Genomic DNA, 23957 nt, shown 5'->3' on the forward strand with positions numbered 1-23957 from the left:
TTTCTCTTCCAACATCTTTTATCTTTTGCCTTTGGTTTGCCCTTGGAAATCTGGAGGAATGTTTGGATGAAGTCACAGGGAGGCATCTGCCCGCAGCACTGCACAGAGGTTTGCGATCCCCATGCGAAGAGGATCTGGAGTGGGTACGACAGCCCTGTGGCTGTTGGGAGAACGTTACTCAGAGCGGTTGATCTGATAATCCCTGGAGTGTAATCCCTAACCCCACAAATAACATTTTCGTGGGAAGTATCTGCTGTCATCCTGTGACTGCAAACACAGCCTGAGGACCTTGGATGATGCGGGTTATTGTGGTCTGGGCTCAGGGGGCTCGGGATGGGGTGTAGCTTCTCCCTTACACCCAGCTGGATCCAGGCAGCTCACACAGGGCTGTATTTTGTCTCCTTTTGGCTTGTACCACACTGCATGGGTGCACATTGGGCTTGTGAGCAGGAGTGCTGCCCCTGGCAATAATGGTTCCTCCAACCTTTTTCTCTGTTGATATTTCTCAGCTGTAAAACAGGATTTTTCTCACCCACCAAATGGCACTATTGTAGTGTTTCATTTATTTGCTTGCTTTTTCTTATAAAGCACTTTTCCCCTGCCTGGATAGATGAGGTAGAGAAGACAAAGTCATCCTCTTCTCTTTGTTTTCAGGATTCCAGCTGAGTTTGGCTTCCCAAGGGCTGTGCTTTTGAGGCACCAAGCTGGTGGAGCAATTTAACTCAGTGCAGGTTGGGAGTGGCCTGTGTTTTGCTTGAGGCACATGTGGGGAAAAAGTAAATGGGATGCAAAGGTGATGTGTTTCCAGGGGAACTGCAGCCCTGGAGAGGCTTCATCTTTGCACTGACCTCCTTCAGAAGGGGATGCTGCAATGTTTGTCACCTGCATGGTCCCTTACAGGTATCAGCTCCTGCTCCTCAGCACCAGCGGGGAAGGCTGCTTCCCCTCCTCAGCTGAATCAAATTCATCAGGATATTGGTGTAGATAGGAGAAGGCATGCTTAGTCCTGCCTACACACCAGCTGCGTGAGGCTGGTGGTGTTTGCTCCGAACCTGCCTGTGTGTCTCCCCTAGGGAGAAGCGCACTTGCATTTACCCACAGACTGAAAGCCAAAAGCAGAAAGCAAAATAAACCCCAGAAGCGTTACTCCATCGCTTCATACGATGCGTGAGCCAAACTCAGTGAGAGCAGCACTGCTGGCAGGTGGCCGGTGACCCACATCTCCCCATCCTCTCCCTGCAGTTCTCTCCTGCATTGCCCAGCACCGAGTGAAGCTGGCGCAGGAGATATTTAGGGCTGAGCCTCCTGCCTGGGGTTCTCCCCCAGCAACATCATTTCGGGAATCCAAGCTGCAGCCTCGAGTTACCATGACACTAAACCACCCCCCTGGGGGGCAGCTGCAGCTCTCTGCCCTCCATGACCCTTTTCCCCAAGTATTTGGCATCTCACCCACGTGCCCATCTCTCTCAAGCAATTACCTGCTCTGATTGCTCACCCTCGCATGTCGCTGCATAGATAGGTACTTATATGTTTTTTAATCAAGTGAGTCACACAGGCAGGGAGGACTAGGCAAAACACTGCTTCTGTTCTTGTCTCCTTGCTGGGTAAATGATGGCTGGGGATTTAGTGAGCATGAAACGCTCTAATTTGGATGGATTTAGTGGATTCGGTGGCTGAAGGGGTTGTGATTTGTTTGGAGATCGTTTGGGTTTATTTGGGGTGAAGTGGCAGGGATTTGATCTCTGGACCTGGCCCTGAGATCCCCTTGCACCGTCCCTCAGGGAGGAATGGCATCTTTGAGTTACTGAGGCTTTGAATTGCTAAGACTTTTTATCGTGATATGTGAAAACGCAGGAACAGAGGCTTTCCTGGACAGTCTAAATCGCCACTCGAGGGCTTCAGACCAGTCATCACAGGCAGGAAAGCCACACTAACCCCAACTCTTCTGGCATGGTCCAGCTGTGGGGTTCCAGCTGCAGAACTTAAACCACCTAGATGATGTTTTCCAATAGAAATGAAAATTCAGAGGGCAGCTCCCGAGCCGGCTCAGCGCAGCACGGCTGTGCCAAAGTCCATTTCTGTCACTTTAATCGATGCAACCTTGTTTCCTCTGGGGCATCTCGCCGCAGTTAAGGGTGCCTTAACGACATACTAAATCCATTTGCTATCAGCACTCTGAGCACTAACAGGCATTAATTTAACACCGGCAAGGGAGGCGAGGTTCCCAGAGTGATGCATACTGTCGGGCTGACGTGGGGACGTTTTCCTGTGGGTTTGAGCGTGCAGCAATGGTTTGCATTGCCCTGATTTCCCCACTGAGCTTGTTTGGGAGGTACAATTTCCACCGGGACGGGTTTGTGCTGGGGTAGCGATGGGTTTTTATGGCTCTTGGTTTAATGCTCGGAAAGCCTCAAGAACAGGGGGGGATTAGTGTTGCATCGACTGATCCGCATCGGGAAGCAGCACGAGCACATGCACGCCTCGAGGTGCTTTTATGCCTGTATTATCCTTTTAGTTTGAAGTTTAATCCCCAATAGCTGCGAGTTGCTGCATAGCCTTCTTGTAACAGCCTTACAAAGCTGTGACAACAGGCAGGGAAATGAAGCTGTCTGACAAATGACATGCGACAAGGACTTGGAGTTAGCTGCTTTTAGATTCGTTACGGCTGCAAAAGATTGGCTTGAGCAAGGTGAATGATTTAAGGTGCATAATGAGATGGATTTAGCCTCCTTTTGCTGCCCTTGAATGGTCTGTGAACAAGCTTTGATCTCTGCATGACAGTCCTCACCGAGATATGTCAGTAAGGGGGGGTTATTTGAGGACCGCTGGCTATGTGTGACGGTGGCTCAGTTGTACAGTGGCGACTTTTCCCTGGCAGGACAACACTAACATCTCAGTGCTTTCAGAGCAAACACCTTCAGTGCTGCCCAGAGTGGCAAAACCAAAGAGGAGGCATTCAGAGGGCACGTGGGCAACGCCGGCACCGCAGGCAGCGGTCTCTGGTTTGGTGAGAGCTGTGCTTGTGCAAGGGTCTCTGGAGCCACACCAAGTTTTCTGTGTTGCATGGTGATGAACATCACAACTAGGTCATCTTCCAAAGGTGGGATGCCGTGGCTGTAGCACAGCTGGCACATCTGGGAAGCCCAGGGTTGCAACCTGCTGTGCATCAGCCAAAAACCATCTAGCGAGGCCAGAAGCAGCAGCTCTGCCCCAAAATCAGCTCCCCAACCTCTGGCTGTGCAAGGCGAAGGGAATTATTCACATTTTGGGGGAGAAGAGCACCTCCTGCAGCAGCCCAGCTTATTGCTCAAGGCCCATTTGGGGTTGGTACCAGGCTGAAGTCCCGTTATGGTTATTTTATAGCACACTAGTCAGATGCAGTTATTCCAGTAACTCAGGCTAATCCTTTCTTAAACAAGAATTCTTTGCAGCCAGCCCCATCTCCAAAGACATGTGCCAACTTGGTGTCTTTTGGGGCTGAAATATTGCTTCTGGTCTGCGTGTTTGTGGTGCTGTTGGGGAGTTAGATATTTCTGAAGTGCAGCTGCCTCGTTTTGTTTTACAATTCATAAGCAAACGAACTCGAATGATCCAGTGCAGTATGGGAACTAAAAATAGCTATAATCAATCAACTTTTTAAAAATAAGAATGTTCCTTAAAATTATGCCAGCACCAGCCAGCGCTGCCTCTTGGGAATTGTGTTCTGACTCATTTTTCTTCCAGTTCTGTTCTTTCTTTTTATTTTTTTCCTGCTCCTATTTACCAAATATCATTGAGTTTGGACTCGTTTCTGTTACTCAGCGTACGGGATGAGGTGGATATTGCAGACTTTTAAAGATATTTTTATCACTGGTGGCGTGAGAGGATGGGAAGCTTTATTCCTGTAATTGGTTGGTATTTGGGCAGCACTCCTAAATACTGGTAAAACAGGCACTGGGTACCTTTAATTCAGTATTTCTACACTGGAGCTGCATCCCAGCAATACCCAAACCTTTTCGGGTGCCCCATCCACCATTCAGAGGACAAGGACACACAGACATGGTGGCAATGCATGGGCTTTGGTGGGACAAGGCAGTGACCATACCCACCTTCATCCCCCGCTGTCCCCATCTCATCTTGTCCCCATCTCATCTTGTCCCCATCTCATCTTGTCCCCGTCACATAGAATCATGAGGATTGGAAAAGACCTCTAAGATCATCCAGTCCAACCAGTAGCCCAATACCACCATGTCTACTAAACCATGACCTGAAGTGCAATGTCTAAATGTGTTTTGAACACCTCCAGGGATGGAGACTCCACCACTGCCCTGGGCAGCCTCTGCCAGGGTTTCACCACTCTTTCAGTAAAGAAGTTTTTTCATAATATCCAATTTAAATCTCCTCTGGAACAACTTGAGACCATTTCCCCTTGTCCTATTGCTTCTTACTTGGGAAAAGAGAGCAACGTCCACCTTGCTACAACCTCCTTCAGGGAGCTGTAGAGATCAGTAAGGTCTCCCCTCAGTCTCCTCTTCTCCAGACTAAACAGCCTCAGTTCCCTCAGCCACTTCCATAACTCCTGCACTCCAGACCCTTCTCCAGCTCCGTTCCCTTCTCTGGATGCGCTCAGCCTCTCGTCGTTGTCTTTCTTGTAGTGAGGGGCCCAAAACTGAATACCAAATTCAAGGTGTGGCCTCCCTAGCATGGAGGTGATGATCCTTTCCCTATTTCTGCTGACCATAACATTTCTGATCCAAGCCAGGATGCTGTTTGCCGTCTTGGCCACCTGGGCCACTGCTGGCTTCACCCTTCCCTGCAGACGCTTCAGGGCTCCAGGTTGGATGGTTTACAAGCAGGTGCTCAGGTTTCTGACAGGCATTGTTTCTAAAGACAAACTAAGGTTTTGGTGGGTTTGGAGGAGAGGAATTGCCCACCTGAGTCCTGCTGCTCTCTGATGAGCAGTACGTACCCACCTGGCTCACCGAGAGCACTCTGAAAATCCCGGTCTCTCCAATGTGTGGGTATATGTATACATGTGTGTGTGTATATTTGGTGCATTAGTCACATCTTAGATTATAAAAACTGAAATTTCATTTGGCTGCTTCTTCTTTCAACATACGTTGTCCTTGGAGCTATAACTTGGCTTTTATTGCTTTTGTGTTATTCCTCAGCGTCGTGTGCAGTACATAGAGATACGATAACAGGAATAATCACAATGCTGCCAAATCCAAGCATTTAAAATAAATGGTTAAGTCTGCAAAATCCCCTGACTGGCTTAAAAATAACAAGATTATGTGAAAATTGTAAGGGCCGAGATCTTGTCATGTTGCGTTTTCGTTGAGGAGTGTTTAGGCTTTTGGTTCTGATGAAGGCATTTAGAAATGAGAGCTGGGGAGGGGTGCTTGGAAATGAAGCTGAGCCTGATCCCTCTGCTGGACCTGGGAATTTGAAGCAGCCTTGTCCTTCATCACGAGATCAAAGCAAGGGAGTTTGCGACGCAGCAGCGATAGAGCCCTGGCACTTTTCGCTGTGTTTATTGCAGAAATATTTTTAGAATTCAAGTGACGGATAGCAGAGATTATCCCCCTGAAAACAGGGGAGCGCGGGCCGGCTGAACTGAAGAACAGCGGTTGCATTATGGTATGTCTGAGCCTGACCCATACCTGCATCACTGGAGTTTTCTGGGCGTTATTTGGAGTTGGGAAATGACTGGTGAGAAGTGAACAAGGCACAAAGCAGGGCTGCAGGCGTGGCAACCTGCTCTGTACCTGTGTGATGTTAAAGCAGGTATTGAAACACTCGGTTTCCAACGAGACAAGCAGTTTCTTTTTGAGTCTTCAATTTTTATATTTGAGAAGACCTTTGAATTTGGACAGTCTGATCTGGTGGGATGTGTTAATTTTGCATTACTTTTTGGGCCAGGAACTGGAGGTTTGTGGTGGGAAGGAGCTGGGGGATGCTGGGGTTGGGTCATTGAATCATACAATGCTTAGGACTGGAAGGCACCTTTAGAGGTCATCCAGACAAACCCCCTTGCAGGACCACAGACATCGTTAACTAGATCCGGTTCTTTTCTTCTGCCTGCAACCATGTCATGGTATACAGACCCTCTGTGGAGGAGATGGAGCTGTCAGGCTTGGTCTTACAGTTTAATTAGATCCGTCACTAAAGCAGTTGAGCTAAAGGGATGCAAAGCACAGGGTGAGCACTGTGAGCTCAGTGAGGACACAGCTTAATTCTGCTTTTCCTTAGCTTTGTTGTGTAGCCATAACCTCAGTGGAATTAAGTCTCTTCTAAAGTTAAACGTGACGGTCTGGAGCCAGAGTGTTGGAGCTCTCTCTGGGTTTCATCCCTGTGACCCTTGGGCAGATCTGTGTGCCATTGGCCGGCAGTGACACTGGCATCCACCCCGTTTTTCTGTTCCTCAGTGCAGGGCCTGAGCTCAGCAATGCAAGAAGTCACAAGTGTACTGCTTTGAAAAGGGAGAGAGGGAAAGAGAAAGTTAAATCAGAGGCAAATTTGCCTTCAGGAAACACTTGCTGCATTAAGAAAAATTGTTGATGCTTTGAAATGCCGTACTGCTGCAGGCGTCCTCGGTCTGCTCTGCATCCTGAGATGCAAAGCGACTCTGATGTCCCAGTCTGCTCTGGAGCTACCAGAGAGCAGTTTTAAAGCTTTCCCCCCGCCCTGTTTTTTAGCTGGATTCTTTAATGAATCAGTAATATCCTGAGGAGATGAGAGTCTGGCTGTGTTGCTGCCTCAGTGATGGAGCAGCCCTGTTGGGCCCCACTGTTGGTGGCTGAGGACAGGGGCTACAGACAGAGGCAAGGTGCCGGGAGGTGTCCCTCCGGGGAAGACACATGCATGGCTCCGACACAGCTTTGTTTTGGATTGTTTACTCCTCAAATGCATCCCTTGACACTGATATCACTGGCTAGGTGATGTGGAGCTGCCAAGTGGCCACCCAACCTCGACTCACGGTGTTGGGCTGGACACACTTGTGCTATCTTGAGCAGTGACTTCAACACGCCCTTGAATTCCCATCTCTCTTGTTAAATCAAGTCTCAAGGCCTTACCAGCTAAACCGGCAGGACAGAGATGAGCGAGAAAGAAGGTTCTTTCCTGTGCTGAGTCTTCTTCTGGCAATCAGAGGTCTTCATCCTCAAGCCACTGGTCTTTATCTGGAGGTGATTTCAGTAAAACCATGGCAAAAGCTGCTGAAGAGCATCAGCGTCAGGAGAGCATCACCACCAGGACAGGTTCAGCACCAGCCATTGCACCAGCAGCAGGTGGGGCCAGCAATGTTTCGAGGTAGAACCTGGTTTCCATCTTACCACTTCTAAACTCTAGGGTATATTTTAGTATGAGAGAGCATTGGTCCCGGAGTATGGTGCTGTGTGGTCACGAGGAGCCCTGAGGCAGACAGAGCTCTGCTGCTCCCCAGCTTCTGCCCGGATGGTGTCTGGGGGATTCCAGCTTGGCCCAAATATGCTGGAAGTGTCATTACCGGGGAGTTTGTGGCAGAGGAAGAAATATGAAGCAAATCTTTTCCAATTACCTTTGCCTCCAGCAGTTAGTGTAGATCTCCCCTTTGCCTCTTTATCTTTTCAAATCTCCAGTTGCAAAGTTGGCTGCTTTTAAACTGGGTGGTGCTTCGGTGGCCTCGAGAGCAGCAGTTTCCATAGTAACTCCCAAGTACCCGTTTTTGCACAGTCACGGTGGTTTTATCGGGTCGCAGCCGCTGCCAGAGGACCAGGAGGATTCCGAGTCTGTCCTGTCCCAGTTCCAGCAACACGAGAGCCAGTGCCGCTTGAGGAATGAGCAGGAGCCCCGTATGGCTGAGTCTGATGTTGCCATCCCTCACCTTCCTTCACTGAGAACCAAGCAGGGTGTGCGGCAATGCCACAGGGTCACCCACGAGGCTGTTCCGTGCCATGGGACTTTGGTCTCCAGCCACACCATTGCTCTTTGGGCTGGCACAAGCCTGCTGTTGGACTGCTCTCGGATTTTTTTCACTTTTTCCTCTCTCGCTTTCTCTTCTGGGTGTTTTCCCATCATTATTAGAATGAGGCTTTTCTTTCTTGCCAGGTATTTGGAGTTGCCCAGGCTCCGTAAAGAGGATGCTGTGAAAAGATGCCCTCTATAACCCCGCCCTGCAAAGCAGCTTCCCCTCCTGCTGACCCTTTGGGGCATCTCCATGAAGGCTGGAGGGCTTTGGGAAGCTTGGGGAAAGCAGCTGGTCAGGGGTTAAATCACAGCTTTAGGGCTTCTTCAGAGCCAGCTGCAAGGAAGGGCAGGGAGTGAGCTGAAATTCCCTCGATTATCTGTGTACCGGAGGGAGGGAGAATTAGTCCCATTAGGACAGAGTAATTCTGCTTTTGAATTAGGGATTTCACTGTCATTAATCTGAAGTGAAAAAAAATAGGGCAGGAGCATAATGCCTTTAAAGCAGCCACAGGCACAGGACAAAAAAGGTGGACTGGAGAGGCAGAGCCAGGGACAGGAACTTTCAGCTCAGACCCCTCCAGCCCCATCTCCTTGGGAAGGATTTGAGGATGAGAGAGGGTGGGAGCATCCCTGGGAAACATCTGAGCCCTGAGCAAGAGCTTCCTTTTCCCTCCTCTGGTTTGTTCTCTTGCCAAAGCAAAACTGTTCCCTGCAGTGGGTTTTCTTCCACCTTTTCAGCCTTTTCTTCAAAGGCAGCACAAGTTTGCTTCTGTGTCTTTTCTTTCTACGTGCGGCAGCGTTGCTGTTTTCCATCTCACAACTGTGCTGACCCTTTCTGACTACACTGACAACCTCTAAACATCCACGTCCGCAAAGCTATGGGAGAGCCTTTCTTTTTCTCTTAGATAATTAAAACTCTCCTGGCATCCTGAAAGACACCCAATTCAGCTTTGGTGTTAGGTGGACAGGGTTGGCTCTGCCTGTCTTGAAGGAATCTGAGCACTCATTTCAATTCCAGTGACAGTTCTCATACAGGTGATTAGTTAACCATAATAAACCCCTCCAGAAATAGATCATTTAGAAGGAAGAAAGAAAAGTTTTCTGGAGATATGATGAGCAGAGTGACTGAACAAAGGTCCGGAAAAGCTCAGCAGAACAGGGGCTTAAACCTGCAAATGTCTTCAGCCTTAGGCTTCCGTCACTCCACTGAAATTAGAAGTCAGGGGCAGATGCCCAGTCCAGAGGGCAGGCAGGTTTTTTGCTCAGAAAATTTCCTTTTAGAAATGTTTGTGATTTTTTTATCATGACGAGAGTGATCTGAGCAGCAAACGGGCCAACACAGAAGCCAGGAAGAGCCTGGGGTGCAGGAGACCTCAGCATCCATCAGGGTTTCTGTACTCCTGAGGACTCCCTCCAGCAGAGGCTGTGCCTCTGCTTTTCTGAGGACAGACTCGTTCATGTTTTAGGCAAAAAAAATCCGTCCTGGTCAAATGTTGCTGTCGAAACTGTCAACAATTCACTTTTGACAAATCTATGTTTTCTAATGGAAAACACAAACCTAATTGTTGATCAGTTTTGCTGGAAATGAGAGCTCAGGCAGTGGAGAGCAGGATGGAGGCAGTAACACAACTAGAAACCCTTAGGGGATGGTGGATTCAAAAGCCTTATCATCTCGTGATGGGGAAAAGCCTAGGTTGTATCCTTCCCTGTTGCTGGAGCAGCAGGGGATGGAGCTGATGTGAGTCCGGGAGCAGTGCAGAGGAGCAAGATTGGAGCAACCAGGTAAAGGGCCAGTGTTTGTGCTCCTCTGGAAAAACCTGCTTCATCAGCACAAGTAAATCTTTTTATTTAACAGTACAAAATCCATGTGCTTTTATTTTTTTTTACTTTAAAGGGAAAAAAAAAAAAAGTATCTGCAAGTATAATAACTGAAATGAATGCAAGCACAGGCACCCTGGGAATAGCGCAGGAGCCCTGTTTACAGGGAGTTCCACATGAATCCCATCTAGCAATGCAAATATTGTAAGTAGGATACAGCCATGGGTTGGGCTTTATTTGGGTCTGGTGCAGGCTGTTTTCTCTATGGAGGGGATTACCACTCTGCTTCCAATTAGTCAAAAGAGGAGGGGATCCAAAGAGCCCCTAAAGGTGTCAAAAATCAGAAAGAAGTCGTTGAAGGAGGAGGTAGAGATTAAAATAAACTGACATTGGTATTTCAGCGATGCACAAGTCCTCCGGGGCTGTGGCCAGGAGCTTTGCCTGCTCCAGCTCCTTCTGCATTGCTGATGGTGTAACCTGGGGGTTTATTTCATTTGTTTGTTTGAATTCACACATTTCCATTTTAGACAAGTGAGATTCTAAGTCTAACATGTTTCGTCCCCAGCCTAAGCTCCAAGGTGTTCCTAGCTCTGAATTGTCAAATTAAAGCCCTCTCTCTAACAAGAAGTGGGCTGGGTTCAGGTTTTAGGGAAGCTGCAGGTCCTGACTCTGCTGATTTCTCCTTTTTCTTTTAATTTGGATTAAAGAGAGCATGCGAGCGATAGGTTCAGATTGCAGTTTGGCTACTCTTACGCCGTGATAAATCTTACGCTGAACTGCTACAATGTCAGATAAAATACTTCTAAGAGCAATAGAGATAAATATGGTAGGTATTTTTGTTCAGGTTTCCAGAGCAAGAGAACTGTTGTTATCAGAAGTAAGACAATGACTGTGTGCTTCTTTCTCCTTGACCCTTTGCTCACATACGGTTGTGTGTTTGAAAGCCTAAAGGTGTATTTATCCACAGATGGTTCCAATTATTTCTCTAAGAACAGTTCTCTCATTCATGCTTGATTTGTGAAACTCCTCTTTCGTTCCCCCGAATCTGGTTTTATTATTTTTAATAGTCACACCAGCAGCAGGAACCATAAGCTCTGGGACTGTTTTGCTCTGTTGCAAAGCACCACTTATTACTTTGAAACTATTCATTTTAGTGCGGTTGAGCATTAGTAGGTTCTTTATGAGAATATTGTATTTTTTTTGGTGACTACAGACATCCAACCTTGAGCCCTTTCCTTCTCTTCTGAAACCTATGCTGTGCACTCTGGGTCCTGGTTTACATCCCATATCATAGAATCATAGAAAGGAATCTCAAAGCCCTCCAGTTCCGCCCCTGCCATGGGCAGGGACACCTCCCACTGGATCAGGTTGCTCCAAGCCCCATCCAACCTGGCCTTGAGCACCTCCAGGGATGGGGCAGCCACCACTGCTCTGGGCAACCTGGGCCAGGGCCTCCCCACCCTCACAGCCAAACATTTCTTCCCAAGATCTCATTTCAATCTCCCCTCTTTCAGCTTAAAAACCATTCCCCCTCATCCTGTCCCAGCACTGCCTGATCAAGAGCCCCTCCCCAGGTTTCCTGGAGCTTTCTCTGATTTCGCTGCTGCGATGGAAATGAAAAGCATCCTTTATCCCTCTCAACAGGACAACCCTTTCCAAGGCCCTCTTCTCAGTTGCCAAGTACTTCAAACCTTAGCAAATCTGAGATGTTTGGCTGTGTTTTTTTTCATGCTTGCATGAGAAGCGAAGGCTTTTTCATGTGGAAATAGTGTGGTGCTTCTGCTTCTCCTCTCCTGATGGCCACTGAAGTGTGTGCTCTCCTTAACGCACTCCTCTTACCTGGTTCGAGCACGTCAGCATGCTGGTCATCCTCCTGAACTGCGTCACCCTGGGCATGTTCCAGCCCTGCGAGGACGTGGAGTGCCAGTCAGAGCGCTGCACCATCCTGGAGGTAAGGATCCCATGTTTCCCTCCTTGCCTGGGACGTGCAGGTTGCAGGAGGGTGGCAGTTGTGGGAGTGGGACCCCCGTCTTACCCGTTTTCCCCAGGATCTAGCCAAGCAAATTCTTCCCATAGGGATGCTTTTCCCAATAAGCCACATGCTAAGTCTGTCCTCTGAGGTGACCTCCTGCCATGGCCCTAGATGAGACCCAAAGGTTGGTTGATTTGGATTAGCCCAGGAAGATCTTTGCTCTACATGACCAGTAATGGTAGGAGGGGCTCAAAACTGGGCATGCAGTTTCCTCTGGAGGTGTCAAACACTTCTTAATTACAGGCTGGCCAATGCCGCAGGGAACCACTTGCTGGCAGTCGGTTCCACCCTGGCCAGCTCGCTACTCGCATCTCTTGGTCCGTGCAGTATGGCACCAGTGACTTTGCCATTTTATTCCCTTCTTCATGAACAAGAAAGCACAGGACAGGCCCCTGATTGCTCTCCTCCACAGCAGAACCCACCAGCTGCAGTGCAGCATTCCCAAGTGCCGGGATAACTGACCTTTAGGGAATGAACACACGTACAAGTTCACAGACCCGTGTGGGCCACCACAGGCTTAGTGGGGCATCACGCTTGTCGCTTCATCCCTCGCTGTGTCCTGGCAATCCCCTCACTGCCATATGCCCACAGGATTCGTTTTGGAAGCACATCCCAGCAGCATCTGGTGTGTGGGCTGCGCCTTGGAGCTGGGCTTCCTGCAGCAACTCAGTTCTCGGGCTTGGAACCAACTTTCCTTGTTTCTAATGCATTACATCAACCTAGGCAGGGACTACCGACACGTGGTGGTGTAACGGGTTTGGTTCATTCGAATCTCACACAGATCTGCTGCTTCGCTTCCCTTTGAGCATTTCAGTCCTACGGGAAGTCCAGTGGGATCCTTCCAACCAGCCTCTCTTTCCTCAAGACTAATCCAGAATTGCCTGCAAACACCAGGAATAGCAGAGTCTATCATCAAACTCTCTTTTAACCTCAAAAGAGGATCTGTTAAATGCAGAGGCAGGTAAACCCGGTGAATTGAGAAGACACTGGAGGTTTGTTATGGAATAAGATCAATTTTGGAGAACCTGTTGCCACTGGAAGCATCCAGCCTAGGGATTTTTCACATGGTCAGGCTCCAGGTTGGTGTGAAGCGATACCCAGAGGTGCTTAGTCCATCTCCATCACCAGAACACGTCACCCTGCAGGCAGTGGGCTAAGCTGCCCTAGAGAGCCCACCAGAAAGTGTCCAGTCTCTCCTGAAAGGTTACACTCCATGTCCCTGCCATTTTTCTGCAGGGATTCTTCCATATGGGACTTCATTTGGACAATGCCCGTCCCTCCCAGAATATCCAGGCAGGCAAAGGGGATCCTGCCTGGATGAGCAGGTGACATTATTGAATGCTCATTATTTTCTTCCCTTTTTTATCATCATTTAATCAGGTTGCAATCACATGGCTTGTACAGTCTGTTCTCCCCAGCACAGACACACATAGGGTCTGTGAGGAGCCCAGGCACTGAATTCGATTCCTGATACCAGCTGAATGATTACAACACATTGATTATGTTTGCAAAACCCGAAGTATTATCCTGAAGGAAAAGGGCTGCAAGTAAAGCCGTTGTTATCCTTCACCCTGTCACAGCTCATGGGAGGGAATGGAAGGCAGAGCATGAAGTAGAAAACCCTCTACTTCTTTGTGGAGGCATTTGGATCCCAGTTATGAAATGAACTGAAATAGTGGAGCAAAACGTCTACGTGGTTTCAAGGGAAAAGTTGGTTGAGAGAGCCAACAGACAGAGAAGATGGTGTTCACACACAGCCGTGCAGAGGTACATGGATGCACAGTGGGCGCTTGGCTTCCATATGGATGCTTAATTTTGCTATTAATCACTCAGGCCTCAATGTGGAAGTGGCAGAGACACAATACCAAACAGAGTGGTTTGAACAGCAGCAGTCTTGTCCGTAGATCGAGAAGTTCCTGTGTTTTATCAAGTCTGTCATTAAGAACAACAAAGCCTCTGCACACGATTTAAAAGCAATCTGTGTCTCCTGATGTTCAAGTTGACGGGTACACATAGAAGAGGATTTACAACTGAGTCCATTCCATGGTATCTTCAAGAACTTCCACGTGTCCTCTATGTGCCTGTAGTCTCCAGAAAGGCTGGAGAGAGGACAGCTGTCCAGGTCCCCACTACCCTACAGAAGTCACTCTTTAAGTACAGGCTGAGGCGTGTTCTATAGGACAGCACTCAACTGATTGTCCACCTTTCTTTTCCTTTTTTGTTTTCATGGTAATCTAAACCCCAAAATGTTGACCTTCATGAAGAGGCTCCTGCACTTGGGCATACAGGCTTGCCAGCGGGATGCCTGGAGCCTCTGCACCAAAAGGAACCACTCAGGTCATTCCACACATACAGTAGAACTGCCTTTATAGTTACCAGCCTGTGCTTCATGTGCACATTCACTGCCAGCTGTGTCTGGGTCTGTGAGTAGAAACTTGATCCTTCCAGGAGTCCATGAAGGCATCAGAGGTGAAGCACATCCTCCTGTATTAGATGGGACAAACTCTTTCTAGGAGGTATAAGCTGCTCAGTCTGGATATGCAGCTTCCACAACAAGTTGCTGAGATGTTCTGGCCCCCACCACAAGCTGCTGCTGTTGAATGCAGAGGGTTTAAACACCAAGAAACGTATCCAGCCCGCATAACAGTGATGTCCTTATATCTTTGTCAGTGGATTAATAGAAGCTGCTGGTGCCTCCCAGGCAGTGGGCTGACCCAGGAGGCTGTGCTCAGGGGTTGCCAACACCCATCAGGGAATGCAGGTTTTATTTCTGAGCTGAGTAGGTCATGTCTCTGCTTTCCCTTTCCCTGATAAAAAGGCACTGCAGAACTGACTGTAATAATCTTTTACTGGTCTCCAGGCATTTGACGACTTCATTTTCGCTTTCTTTGCGGTGGAGATGGTCATCAAGATGGTGGCTCTGGGGATCTTCGGGCAGAAGTGTTACCTTGGAGATACGTGGAATCGCCTGGACTTCTTCATCGTGATGGCAGGGTCAGTAACAAAACCTCATAAATTTGCTTTTCGCGGCGAAAGCAAGAAAACCTCGGAGAGTCAGATCTGTAGATGTCCTGGCTGGTTTCCATCACGTCTTGTGAAAGCTGCCAGGCTCAATCCAAGGCAAACCCTCATAAGTCTCATTTGGTTTTGCCAACCACACCAGATTATGGGGTGGAGTATGAACGTCAGGGCAAAGGCCATTGGGTTCTCAGTAGCAATCTGTTCACTGGTATCACCTCTGTCAAATCAAGCACACCCTGATCTAATCCTTGCGATGGCCAATATGCCCCAGTGCTTGCAGTTGAGACTGCTGTCTCCACAACAGGTGGTAAAAGCACACAGCAGCTCAGCCCCACTCCTGCTATTTGACACCATTAGAGTAAGGCAGAAGTGGGCCAAACAAGGAAAATCCAGCCCAAAAAATCTGGTTTAGAAAGTTGAAATCCTAATGGAAGAAGCTGGCCAGAAGTTGACCAGCAACTTCTGAATTACAAAGGCATGCAAATGCCTCCTGCAGACTTCTCTTGGTTTACATTTTAATACTGTCTCCCACGGCTGCTTATTTGTGCAGAGTGTTTTAATAAAGAGATATTGGGAAGATCTGGGTGCTTTTGACACCAGCTTCCTTACAACCATAGGGAAAAAAATGAGTGGAGTAAAACTTGGCAAGTCTAAAACTTTTTTTCTATAAATAAATTGATTTTAGAAACCCCAGGCTCTCTTACTTGCTTAGTATACCTGTTTTAATTACAGAGCTTTGCCTCATTTCTGTATTCGTGGGTTTATAATGACCAGCCTGGGGTTAATTAGAACATTCCTGTAATATGTTGGGGCATTTTTACCCTTACGTTAGCAATGTGCAGTCTCCACTGCACTAATGGAGTTCTGGGTTGCTCCATGTTATTTTTCTGGAATACAATTAGGAATAGCCTTACTGGTTTGAATAAAACATGAGCTCTCCTGCGCAGAGCTTCCTTTGAACCCGTGAGTGGTTACAGCCCACGGAAGAACAGCAGGGACAACAAAAGCAGCAGTTAATTATGTTTTCTTCCCAAAGCTGGTGCAGTGTTTAAGCCAGAAGTAGTAGGAGAAGAGAGAGGCTCTGGTTGCAGGGGGAACTCAGGATCAGAAACCTGCCACCCTTAACTGCTGTGCCAACAGTGTTTCCCCGTGCCAAACCTGCAGGATGAGCTCTCCTGATGGCTGAGCAGAGGTTCCCCACATCATCAAACAGATCTTCCCAGTGAAGGGGCAGAACAAAATGGCACGTGCAGGCAGAAAGGCTGAGCCCTCTGCTCATACCTCAGACTCAGATTTGGCACCAGGATCTTTATTCGCGTCACACCTGGGACAAGGGGGAAGGTGGCTGGTGAGTCAGTTTGGTAGTTTTCCAGGGCATATCCCCACTCATGTGTTTGAGAAGAACAAGAACAGCAGAAGTACCAGGAGACCTGACAGGAAGCCCTGCTGCTAGCCTGGTGTTCCTCAGGCTGAAGATGAGGAGTGGCCCCTTCTCTGGCTGGTCCTGGGCCATCTGCAGATGAGTTTGGTGTATTCAAGCCATACGTGTGACATTATTTCCCCTGTCTCTGAAGAGAGAGGCTCTTCTGCAAGCTGGGCTGGCTGGCAGTGCTGATGGAGGGCGAGGGGAAGCCGTGCAGTGGGCTGGGATTCTTCACCTCTCACCACCTCCATTCGATCCGGTGTCTGCTCTTAAAACTGGAGGCGATTTTAGCAGGGAGCACTTTACTGGAATAACAAGAGCTGCTTTTTTCCAGCAAGTGGATGGATGTGATGAAGTTCTTATGAGGCTTTTTCTGATAAGAAAGGAAGCAAGTGATAGGCAGCACTGCCTGCTTTGTTTATCCCATTCAGTCTCCTCAAATAAGCTGATTTGGATTACTAGCAAGCACACCAAGGGAGCGGAGGGTAAGCAGGGAAACTACAAAATAAACACAACTTCTGCCTCTAGCAACAGAATGTGTCTGAAGTTTGTTCCAGCACTGAAAGCCCTTTCATGTTTTGCTCGCCTGAGAAATGTACCCTGGAAAATTTCAGACCGAATGGAGCTTACAACCTTTCAGTCTGTCCAGGAGCCAAGTTGAAAGCATTTCCCGAGCATCAAAACTGTTGTCCACAAGAGCTGAAACCAGAGAAGTTTTTTGTGCATCCAATCCCTGGAGACGTTGCAGGCTCATGTGATATGTGTGGACATCTTTAACTTGACAGCTGAAGGACTGGAAACTGTTCATGGTAGAAGGCATCATAAGTGCTTGTGCCTCCTTTTTTCCAGCACCCAGAGGCTGTAGAGAATCACCTACAAGTGCCACTCCACCCAGACCTCCAGTCCCTCCATACCCAAAATTTCCAACTCCAGCAGGTTTCTGTCAGGCATTTCCAGGGTATTCTTTGTTTAAAAGTGTGATATGAGAAGAAGACCGCAAGTTTGGCCTTGACAAAGAAACATTTGACTTTTTCATGAAGGTTTCAGATGCTTTTACTGCCTATAGAAGGTCTGGTCTGGACTCTTATCAGATGGTTCAAGTTGGCTTTGGTGGGCATTGAGATCTCTCTGAGACTTACTTTCAAATCCTAAATGGAATATCATGGGAGTCCAAAGTGTCAGAGTCAGAAAGTTTGTTTCCTTGGCCAAATCCAGGATTATTTGTCTTTTATCAGCCCTATTGAAACTCCAAGGGCCAAGTAAAAGCAAGGCCCCAGGATTTGGCCCTTTAACACCCTAATAGCTGCGTGTGCTCTCTGGAGTCCATAACCAGCTCCCACTGGAGCACTTCATCCTCCTTTTACGTGCTATTAGTAGATCAAAAACTGTATCAGTTACACTAAAACCACTTACTCAGCCACCCGATAAATTGTGAGTGTGCTGTACTGGGATAGCACCAGCAAACAGATTCAGGCTTCAGTGCTGTTCACTTCAGGGAATTTAAACAATGCTTTGTCTATTCCTATAAGGGCTGTTTAGAGCAGACACCTCGTGCTGGCTCCAGGCCCCTCCATGCAGGTGTGAACGGGCATTTCTCATGGCTTTCCCACTGTGTGGTCCTTCGTGCAGCTCTGGGTTGCTTCCCACTCCTCTACTCTGGCTGCTTAATGAACGCACGTTAGATTTAAAACCTGTTTTCATGCCGTGCTGAGTTTTTAAGCTATTCGTCATGTTCGGCTCAGTTCCTGCTTACAAGATTTAAGATGGGTTTGATTTATAAAGACTTAACTACTTCAGAAAAAAAGTATCTCTGGAAGGTTATCACTAAAACCAGCTCAAAACGGCAAAAGCCTCTACACGGTAAATTCATGCCAATGGGCCAAAGTCACTTTAGTGTAGCACCAGTGCTGTCACGGGGTTACACCAAACAGCTTCAGGCCAAGGACAACAGAGAAGCAAACATCAGAGCATCTAGATAAATCAGAACATAGATCTAGATATCTAGATATCACAAAGCTGGTGAAGGATCTGGAGCACAGATCTTAAAAGGAGAGGCTGAGGGACCTTGGATTGTTTAGTCCAGAGAAGAGGAGGCTGAGGGATGACCTTATTGCTTTCTACAGCTCCCTGAAAGCAAGTTGTAGCGAGGTGGGTGCTGGTCTCTTCTCCCACGTAACAAGTGATGGAACAAGAGGAAATGGCCTCAAGTTTTGCCAGTGGGGGGGTTTAGATTGGACAAGAGGAAAAATTACTTTATTGAAAGAATTGTGAAGCTCTGGCAGAGGCTGCCCAGGGCAGTGGTGGAGTCTCCATTCCTGAAGGGGTTAAAAAAACCACATAGGTGTGGTGCCTGGGGACAGGGTTTGGTAGGCACGGTGAGGTTGGGCTGACGATTGGACTGGATGAGCTTAGAAGTCTTTTCCAACCTTTATGATTCTATTCTATATTCACAATTAAACTTTGTAGAGGATGGCAGGGCATCAAATGCAAAGTGCAAGGCTCTAGCAGAACACAGACACATGAACAAAAATGCTCCTGAGCAAGGCTTACCCTAAACCAAACCTCCTTTTGCTGTTGCCTGAAATCCATTCAGCTGTTGCCTCAGTCCATTTGGCTATGGCTTCTTGATGGTCCATCCTGGCTGCAGGGTGTTTTAGTTGAAAATCTCTTTGCAGCGAGGCCTCTGATTCCAACCATTTGGCTCCTATTTGCCTCCCTTCTTCTATATTTGTTTGTTTGTTTAAAGAAAAACCCAAAACAAAAGCTCTTTCTCCATGGGATCCAACAGCGTACTAGCAGGGCTGCTTTTGATGCTGTTATGTTATTCAAACAGGCGTGGTGAGAGATTTGTGACATATTTACAAGTGCTTCCCTGTAGTCAAACTCATAAATTGTAATTACAGCCATGCTAACTAGCCATAACCCCATTAAAAAAACAGCACTACGCACATTGCTATAAAAGAGCAAGAAAACTGACTTAACTTAACGTCCTTCCCAGCCTGGGAGAGAAATGTTTATGTGAAATGGAGACGGAGCATGAAAATGTTCCCTATTCTTAATGAAATGGAAACCAAACTATTTTAATGTCATTTGTCAGCATGGTTATTCACATTTTTGTCATAGGGAGAGAGATAAGCTGACTAGAAAATACTCTGGAGTGTGAGTAGGGGGTATGATATCAGAAACATCTTATTGACTTTGAGCTGCATGGAGCTGGGCAGTGACCTCCCGGGAAGGCTGCGGATACACCGCTGTCTGGAGCACAATAGACTAATGGGAAGGGGGAGCTGAGCAGATAGTTGGGGGCTCCCCCTCTGCCCCGATTTCTGTAGCTTCAACTTTGCAGCTTCTTGTCAAGTCCTGCCTTCAAGTGTGTTACCTGTGCCTGCACCCCAGGAGCACATCTGCCTGTGGGTCCCTGCACCATCGCTGCTCGTGTGGGTATTTTCAGTCTCTTATATCCCTTCTTGACTGCATGATATACATTATGAGCTGCAAATGCAGAGTACGTGGTTCTGGAAGCCTGGGCTGCTGTTTCCAGGCTGTGCAGGCAGTGACAGCCCCAATCCCAGGCAGCCCCAACACCCTTCTGCCTGCAGACCGAGCATCCCGCATCCTGACGCCTTTCCTCTTTCCCCCACAGCATGATGGAGTATTCTCTGGATGGACACAACGTGAGCTTGTCTGCGATCCGCACCGTCCGGGTACTTCGGCCGCTACGAGCCATTAACAGGGTCCCAAGTAAGTAACACCTTGGTCCGGGGAGCATCCCCACTGCCGGGCTCTGCCTGGCTCATCCTCCTGGGAAAACCTGGGGGTTAAAGCCACCCCAGCTGGCTCTCCGCGTGCTGACCCTCGCGGTCTCGTCCACTCTTCTGCTGCTGACAGCAAGTTCATTTATTTTAATTTTTAATGGCAAATTAGACATCATTTATTATGATTGGAAGTGTTAGTAAAGGGCAAGGGAGTAGATTTTGTACCTGGGGCGCCAAATTTTCATGGCTGTTTTCCAGGGGTTTTGTGAACTCTCTGAGACATGTAACTCTCTGCTCCTGGCGCAGAGTAAATAACAAAAGTTCCTATAAAGAAAGGGGAAAGGTCAGTTCTGTGAAGAATCTTCTTGCCCTGGATGGGTTCATTTTCCCCTCTTAGGTATTTAAGGTCTCTTCATTTCTTTGTGCTCAGGATTAGGAACGCAGCAGGCTCTGTTGCTGGTAAAATACCACAGAGGGTTTGCTGTCATGTACAACAAAATTGGGTTCATCCGTGATAGAAAGTTCAAGTGGCCCCTAAATCCATTTTCAAGTGGCTTCAGCTGTTTGTCTTCTAAATCCAATTTGAAAGACGAACCAATGAGTTGAAATAATTTCCTGCCGGAATCAGCTGTCTGCTTAGCAATCCATCACTAGGTACTAATTTCATAGCACGTTCATCATTTTTTAACCCAAATCCGCCCAATGCAGCAGCATTGTATGGAAATCATAGAGGTTCCTTGCACGCAAGAACATTTCCTGTGCTTTTTAAAAGCACGTTTGAATGAGCCAGTCCCGCTGGTCTGCGCTGAACATCCTGCCAAGATTAATTGCCCATCGCGTCGGCACAGCAAGGGACAGCAAAACAATCTCCCCCAGAAGGGTTTTGGTTCCAGCACCTCAGACGAACAGGCAAGGGAACAGATGGAGATTTACGCACAGGAGTCTTTGAAGTTTCTCAGAGCTGAGATTCTGCAGGATTTCACTTTAAAAAACATCTTTAAATTCGACAGTGGCATCATCAGTAGAAGTTAAAACGAGACAAAAAGAAACGAGAAGCTAAAAGGGACCACGAAACCCTCCGGAGTTTGTTTTCCTAATGAGGTTTTGTTACCAGGGTTTCGGAGCAACCTGAAAGCACAACACAAAGTTTTCCTCTGGGATTTTGAGCGTGGTGGCTCCATGGCTTTGCTGGGATGGGGAGGAGCGGAGGGACACTGGTATGTGCTCAGCCAGGAGCTCAACTAAGGTTTCAGGCTGGGGCGAGGATCAGGCTCGCTCTGAATTGATTCAAATCCACTAAGCCCTGCACAGCTCTCCCTTGACACAGCGGAATTCTCAAGCTGGGATTCAACTGGGCTGAGGGCAGAAGCCAGGGGAATTTGAGGATTTACATGCCTATTAAACCAAGACCCAGGGATCCAAACACCTCCAAGCCTAGGTGAAATTTTGATCTGGGTCCAGCTTATGTTTTTCTTCCTTAGGAGTCTGGTATTGAAGCTTTGAAGTAAACCTTTCAGGCTGTCTTCTGCTGCACTTGCCACTCGGAATTTTTCTTTTTTTTTTCAGGAACAAGCAATAAAAATTATCATTTTTTTTGTTAATAGTATGTGAGATTAGATCTAAAGAGCTCATTCCATGTTTGGGGTTGAGCTGCCCAGCTTGACAAGTATCTAGGCTCAACACAACCCTACCAGTGTCTTGAACAACTGCCAGGGTTCTAGTGTTCTTAGAAATATCTCGGTTCCTGGAGGGCAGATAATGACAGACTTCACTTGTTTATGAGACACTAACTCCATCCACGTTTACCATCGGTACTTTTACTGTTTCAGCTTCACCTAATGTGGAGAATGGATAGTGACAACCCTCTATTTTGTTGTATTTTTGCAGTTTCTGGAAATAACAGAATTGCCTTCCTAGTCTTCCATCCATGAGGATGCTACAGCTTAGTTGGTGGATTACATTGGACATCCACTGTGTGCAGGACGGCAGCAGGTTCCAGTCAGCCCCATCCGTGCCATCCCCAGCACAGGGGCATCAATGCCTCCCGGCCACTCGCTGCTGGCGGGAGAGGGGTTTTGCTTGGTGGCAGTTGCAAAAGGCCATCGAGCAGATGCGAATTATGGCTGGATCAGAAGAGCTGAGCCTGGCGTTCAGTCGCAGGCACGGGGGAAGCAGGGACCCATGAGAAACAGCCTGGCGATTTATCCTTGTGATGCCTGGGCACTTTCCTGGGCTCCAGCCAACACTATTAGCTCTTCGCTTCCAGGCACAATAAATTCACCCGCAAGATTATTTCATTTCTATTTTATTTGTTAAGAAAAGAAAGGACAACCCCAGCCAATAAAAACATCATCTCTATTAGAAATTATTCCTTGAAAATGACTGGAAAAATATAATTCCTGCAATTTATATTTGGCAGGGGCTGTAGTTAGGGGTTTTTTTTTAGTAGTGGTCACTGTTTTTTTTTAATCCATTTCACTGCTTTATTTTTATTTTCTACTATGTGGTTTGAACCAGACATCGCATGGAATGGGAACGAAAAGGAATCCTGATCCTTGTTTCAGCCTAACCAATGCTCATGTGCTTTTCCCATGGCACACTTGACATTCTGTTGAGAGCCCAGAGCACCCTGAGCGGGTAGTGAACAGATGGATTCAATCTCGAGAATGGTGCCGTTAAACAACCCGAAATACTGAATGTAGCTGAGCGGAAAAAAGTTGTCTGGCATAGGGAGATAAATTTTAACCATTTTTGGGAAAAAGAAGGCAAGAATATTAGTAAGAGTAGAGGGAGAAAATAAGAAGACAAGCCCAGCATCCTCTTCTAGTGGGAATTAAGTGAGTCTTTTCTGCTTTTCCGAAGATAGATTTGCCAGGGAAGCCTGAGGGGTGGTGCTGTGGGCTGTGCCCCTGGGGGGGCTTACGATGAGACACGCATTGGGGACAAAATCAAACCCACGTTTGCCTCCAGGTCTGGGTTTCCCCCTGCCCTGGGAGCAGAAGCCGGTGCTGTCCCTGCGGCTGGCATCGGCGCTGCGGTTCTAGGGAATACCAGGGAAGCTGGCCTGCATCCCGCACCACCCGTGGCACTTGTCGAGGCAGCCTGGCTGCCAGCACCATCTCCCTCCCCAGCAGGGTGGCACTGGCGGCACAGGGACAGGGTTTGGAGGGCAGGAACAAGGCTGGGCACCGGGATCACAGCTCCTCCGGAGAGGCATCCGCTGGCGGCGCCAGCAGTGGGGAGCCGCGCCGGAGCCAAGATGCAGCTGTGCATGGAGACCTTGAAAGGCTCCTGCCCTGAGATGCAGAGGTTATTACTCACACCTAATTATTTATAAGTGCAGACTTCTTGGCTGGGGCAGTTTATCCACTTGTGCTGTGCTGACAAGGTAATGCCAGCTCCGGCCCTGCTTGGCGGGGTTGCATTTCCGCTAGCAGAGTGACACGAGGAGGCTGGTAAAGCCTGATGGATGTGTGGAAGCATGATGGAGCTGTGGCTCCTGCCAGTGCTGCCCATCAATGCCTGGGATGTGCCAGCTTGGACAGGCACTGCTCTCCTAGAGACTCTGCTCCTTTCAACACCCACCCTTGGGGTCCGCAGCTGCCGGGCTGCAGTCCAGCGTGGGTGTGGAAGAGGTATCAGGCGTGACTTGGGAGCTGGCTGAGGGAAGAAGCCAACGTGGACGTTGGTGAAGGATGTTCAAATGGGATGACTAATGGAGAGCAGCATCCTACTGGAGGAAATGGAGGAAGAAGAAGCTCCGCACGGGCAGGCAGGAACAGGTGTTTGCGGAGCAGCGTCTTAGTGGGATAAAACACCTCCAAAGGTGGCAGTGTCACCTCAGCCAGCAGCCACTTTGGTTTCCACCATGCCATAATCTCGAGCCCTGCTCTCTCATGAGTGCCAGGCTCCCGGGGCTCAGCTTCTGGTTTTATTCTCATCTATAATTTAACATTTCCCTTTGTCTTTCCTTTTCATTAGT

The 23957-nt window shown here is 48.1% G+C and overlaps 1 protein-coding gene across 5 annotated transcripts in view; it reads left to right on the forward strand.

The window, feature by feature from the left end:
• CACNA1H (calcium voltage-gated channel subunit alpha1 H) overlaps positions 1-23957 on the forward strand; it is a 247510-nt gene that overhangs the window by 109372 nt on the left and 114181 nt on the right. For all 5 annotated transcript variants that reach the window (XM_054080691.1, XM_054080692.1, XM_054080694.1 and 2 more), the window contains exons 3-5: positions 11583-11695; positions 14637-14770; positions 19864-19961. In XM_054080691.1, the coding sequence (XP_053936666.1) occupies positions 11583-11695; positions 14637-14770; positions 19864-19961 (345 nt within the window). The remainder of the gene's footprint in view (positions 1-11582; positions 11696-14636; positions 14771-19863; positions 19962-23957) is intronic.

Source organism: Cuculus canorus, chromosome 15, assembly GCF_017976375.1.
Source record: "Cuculus canorus isolate bCucCan1 chromosome 15, bCucCan1.pri, whole genome shotgun sequence".
NCBI lineage: Eukaryota > Metazoa > Chordata > Aves > Cuculiformes > Cuculidae > Cuculus > Cuculus canorus.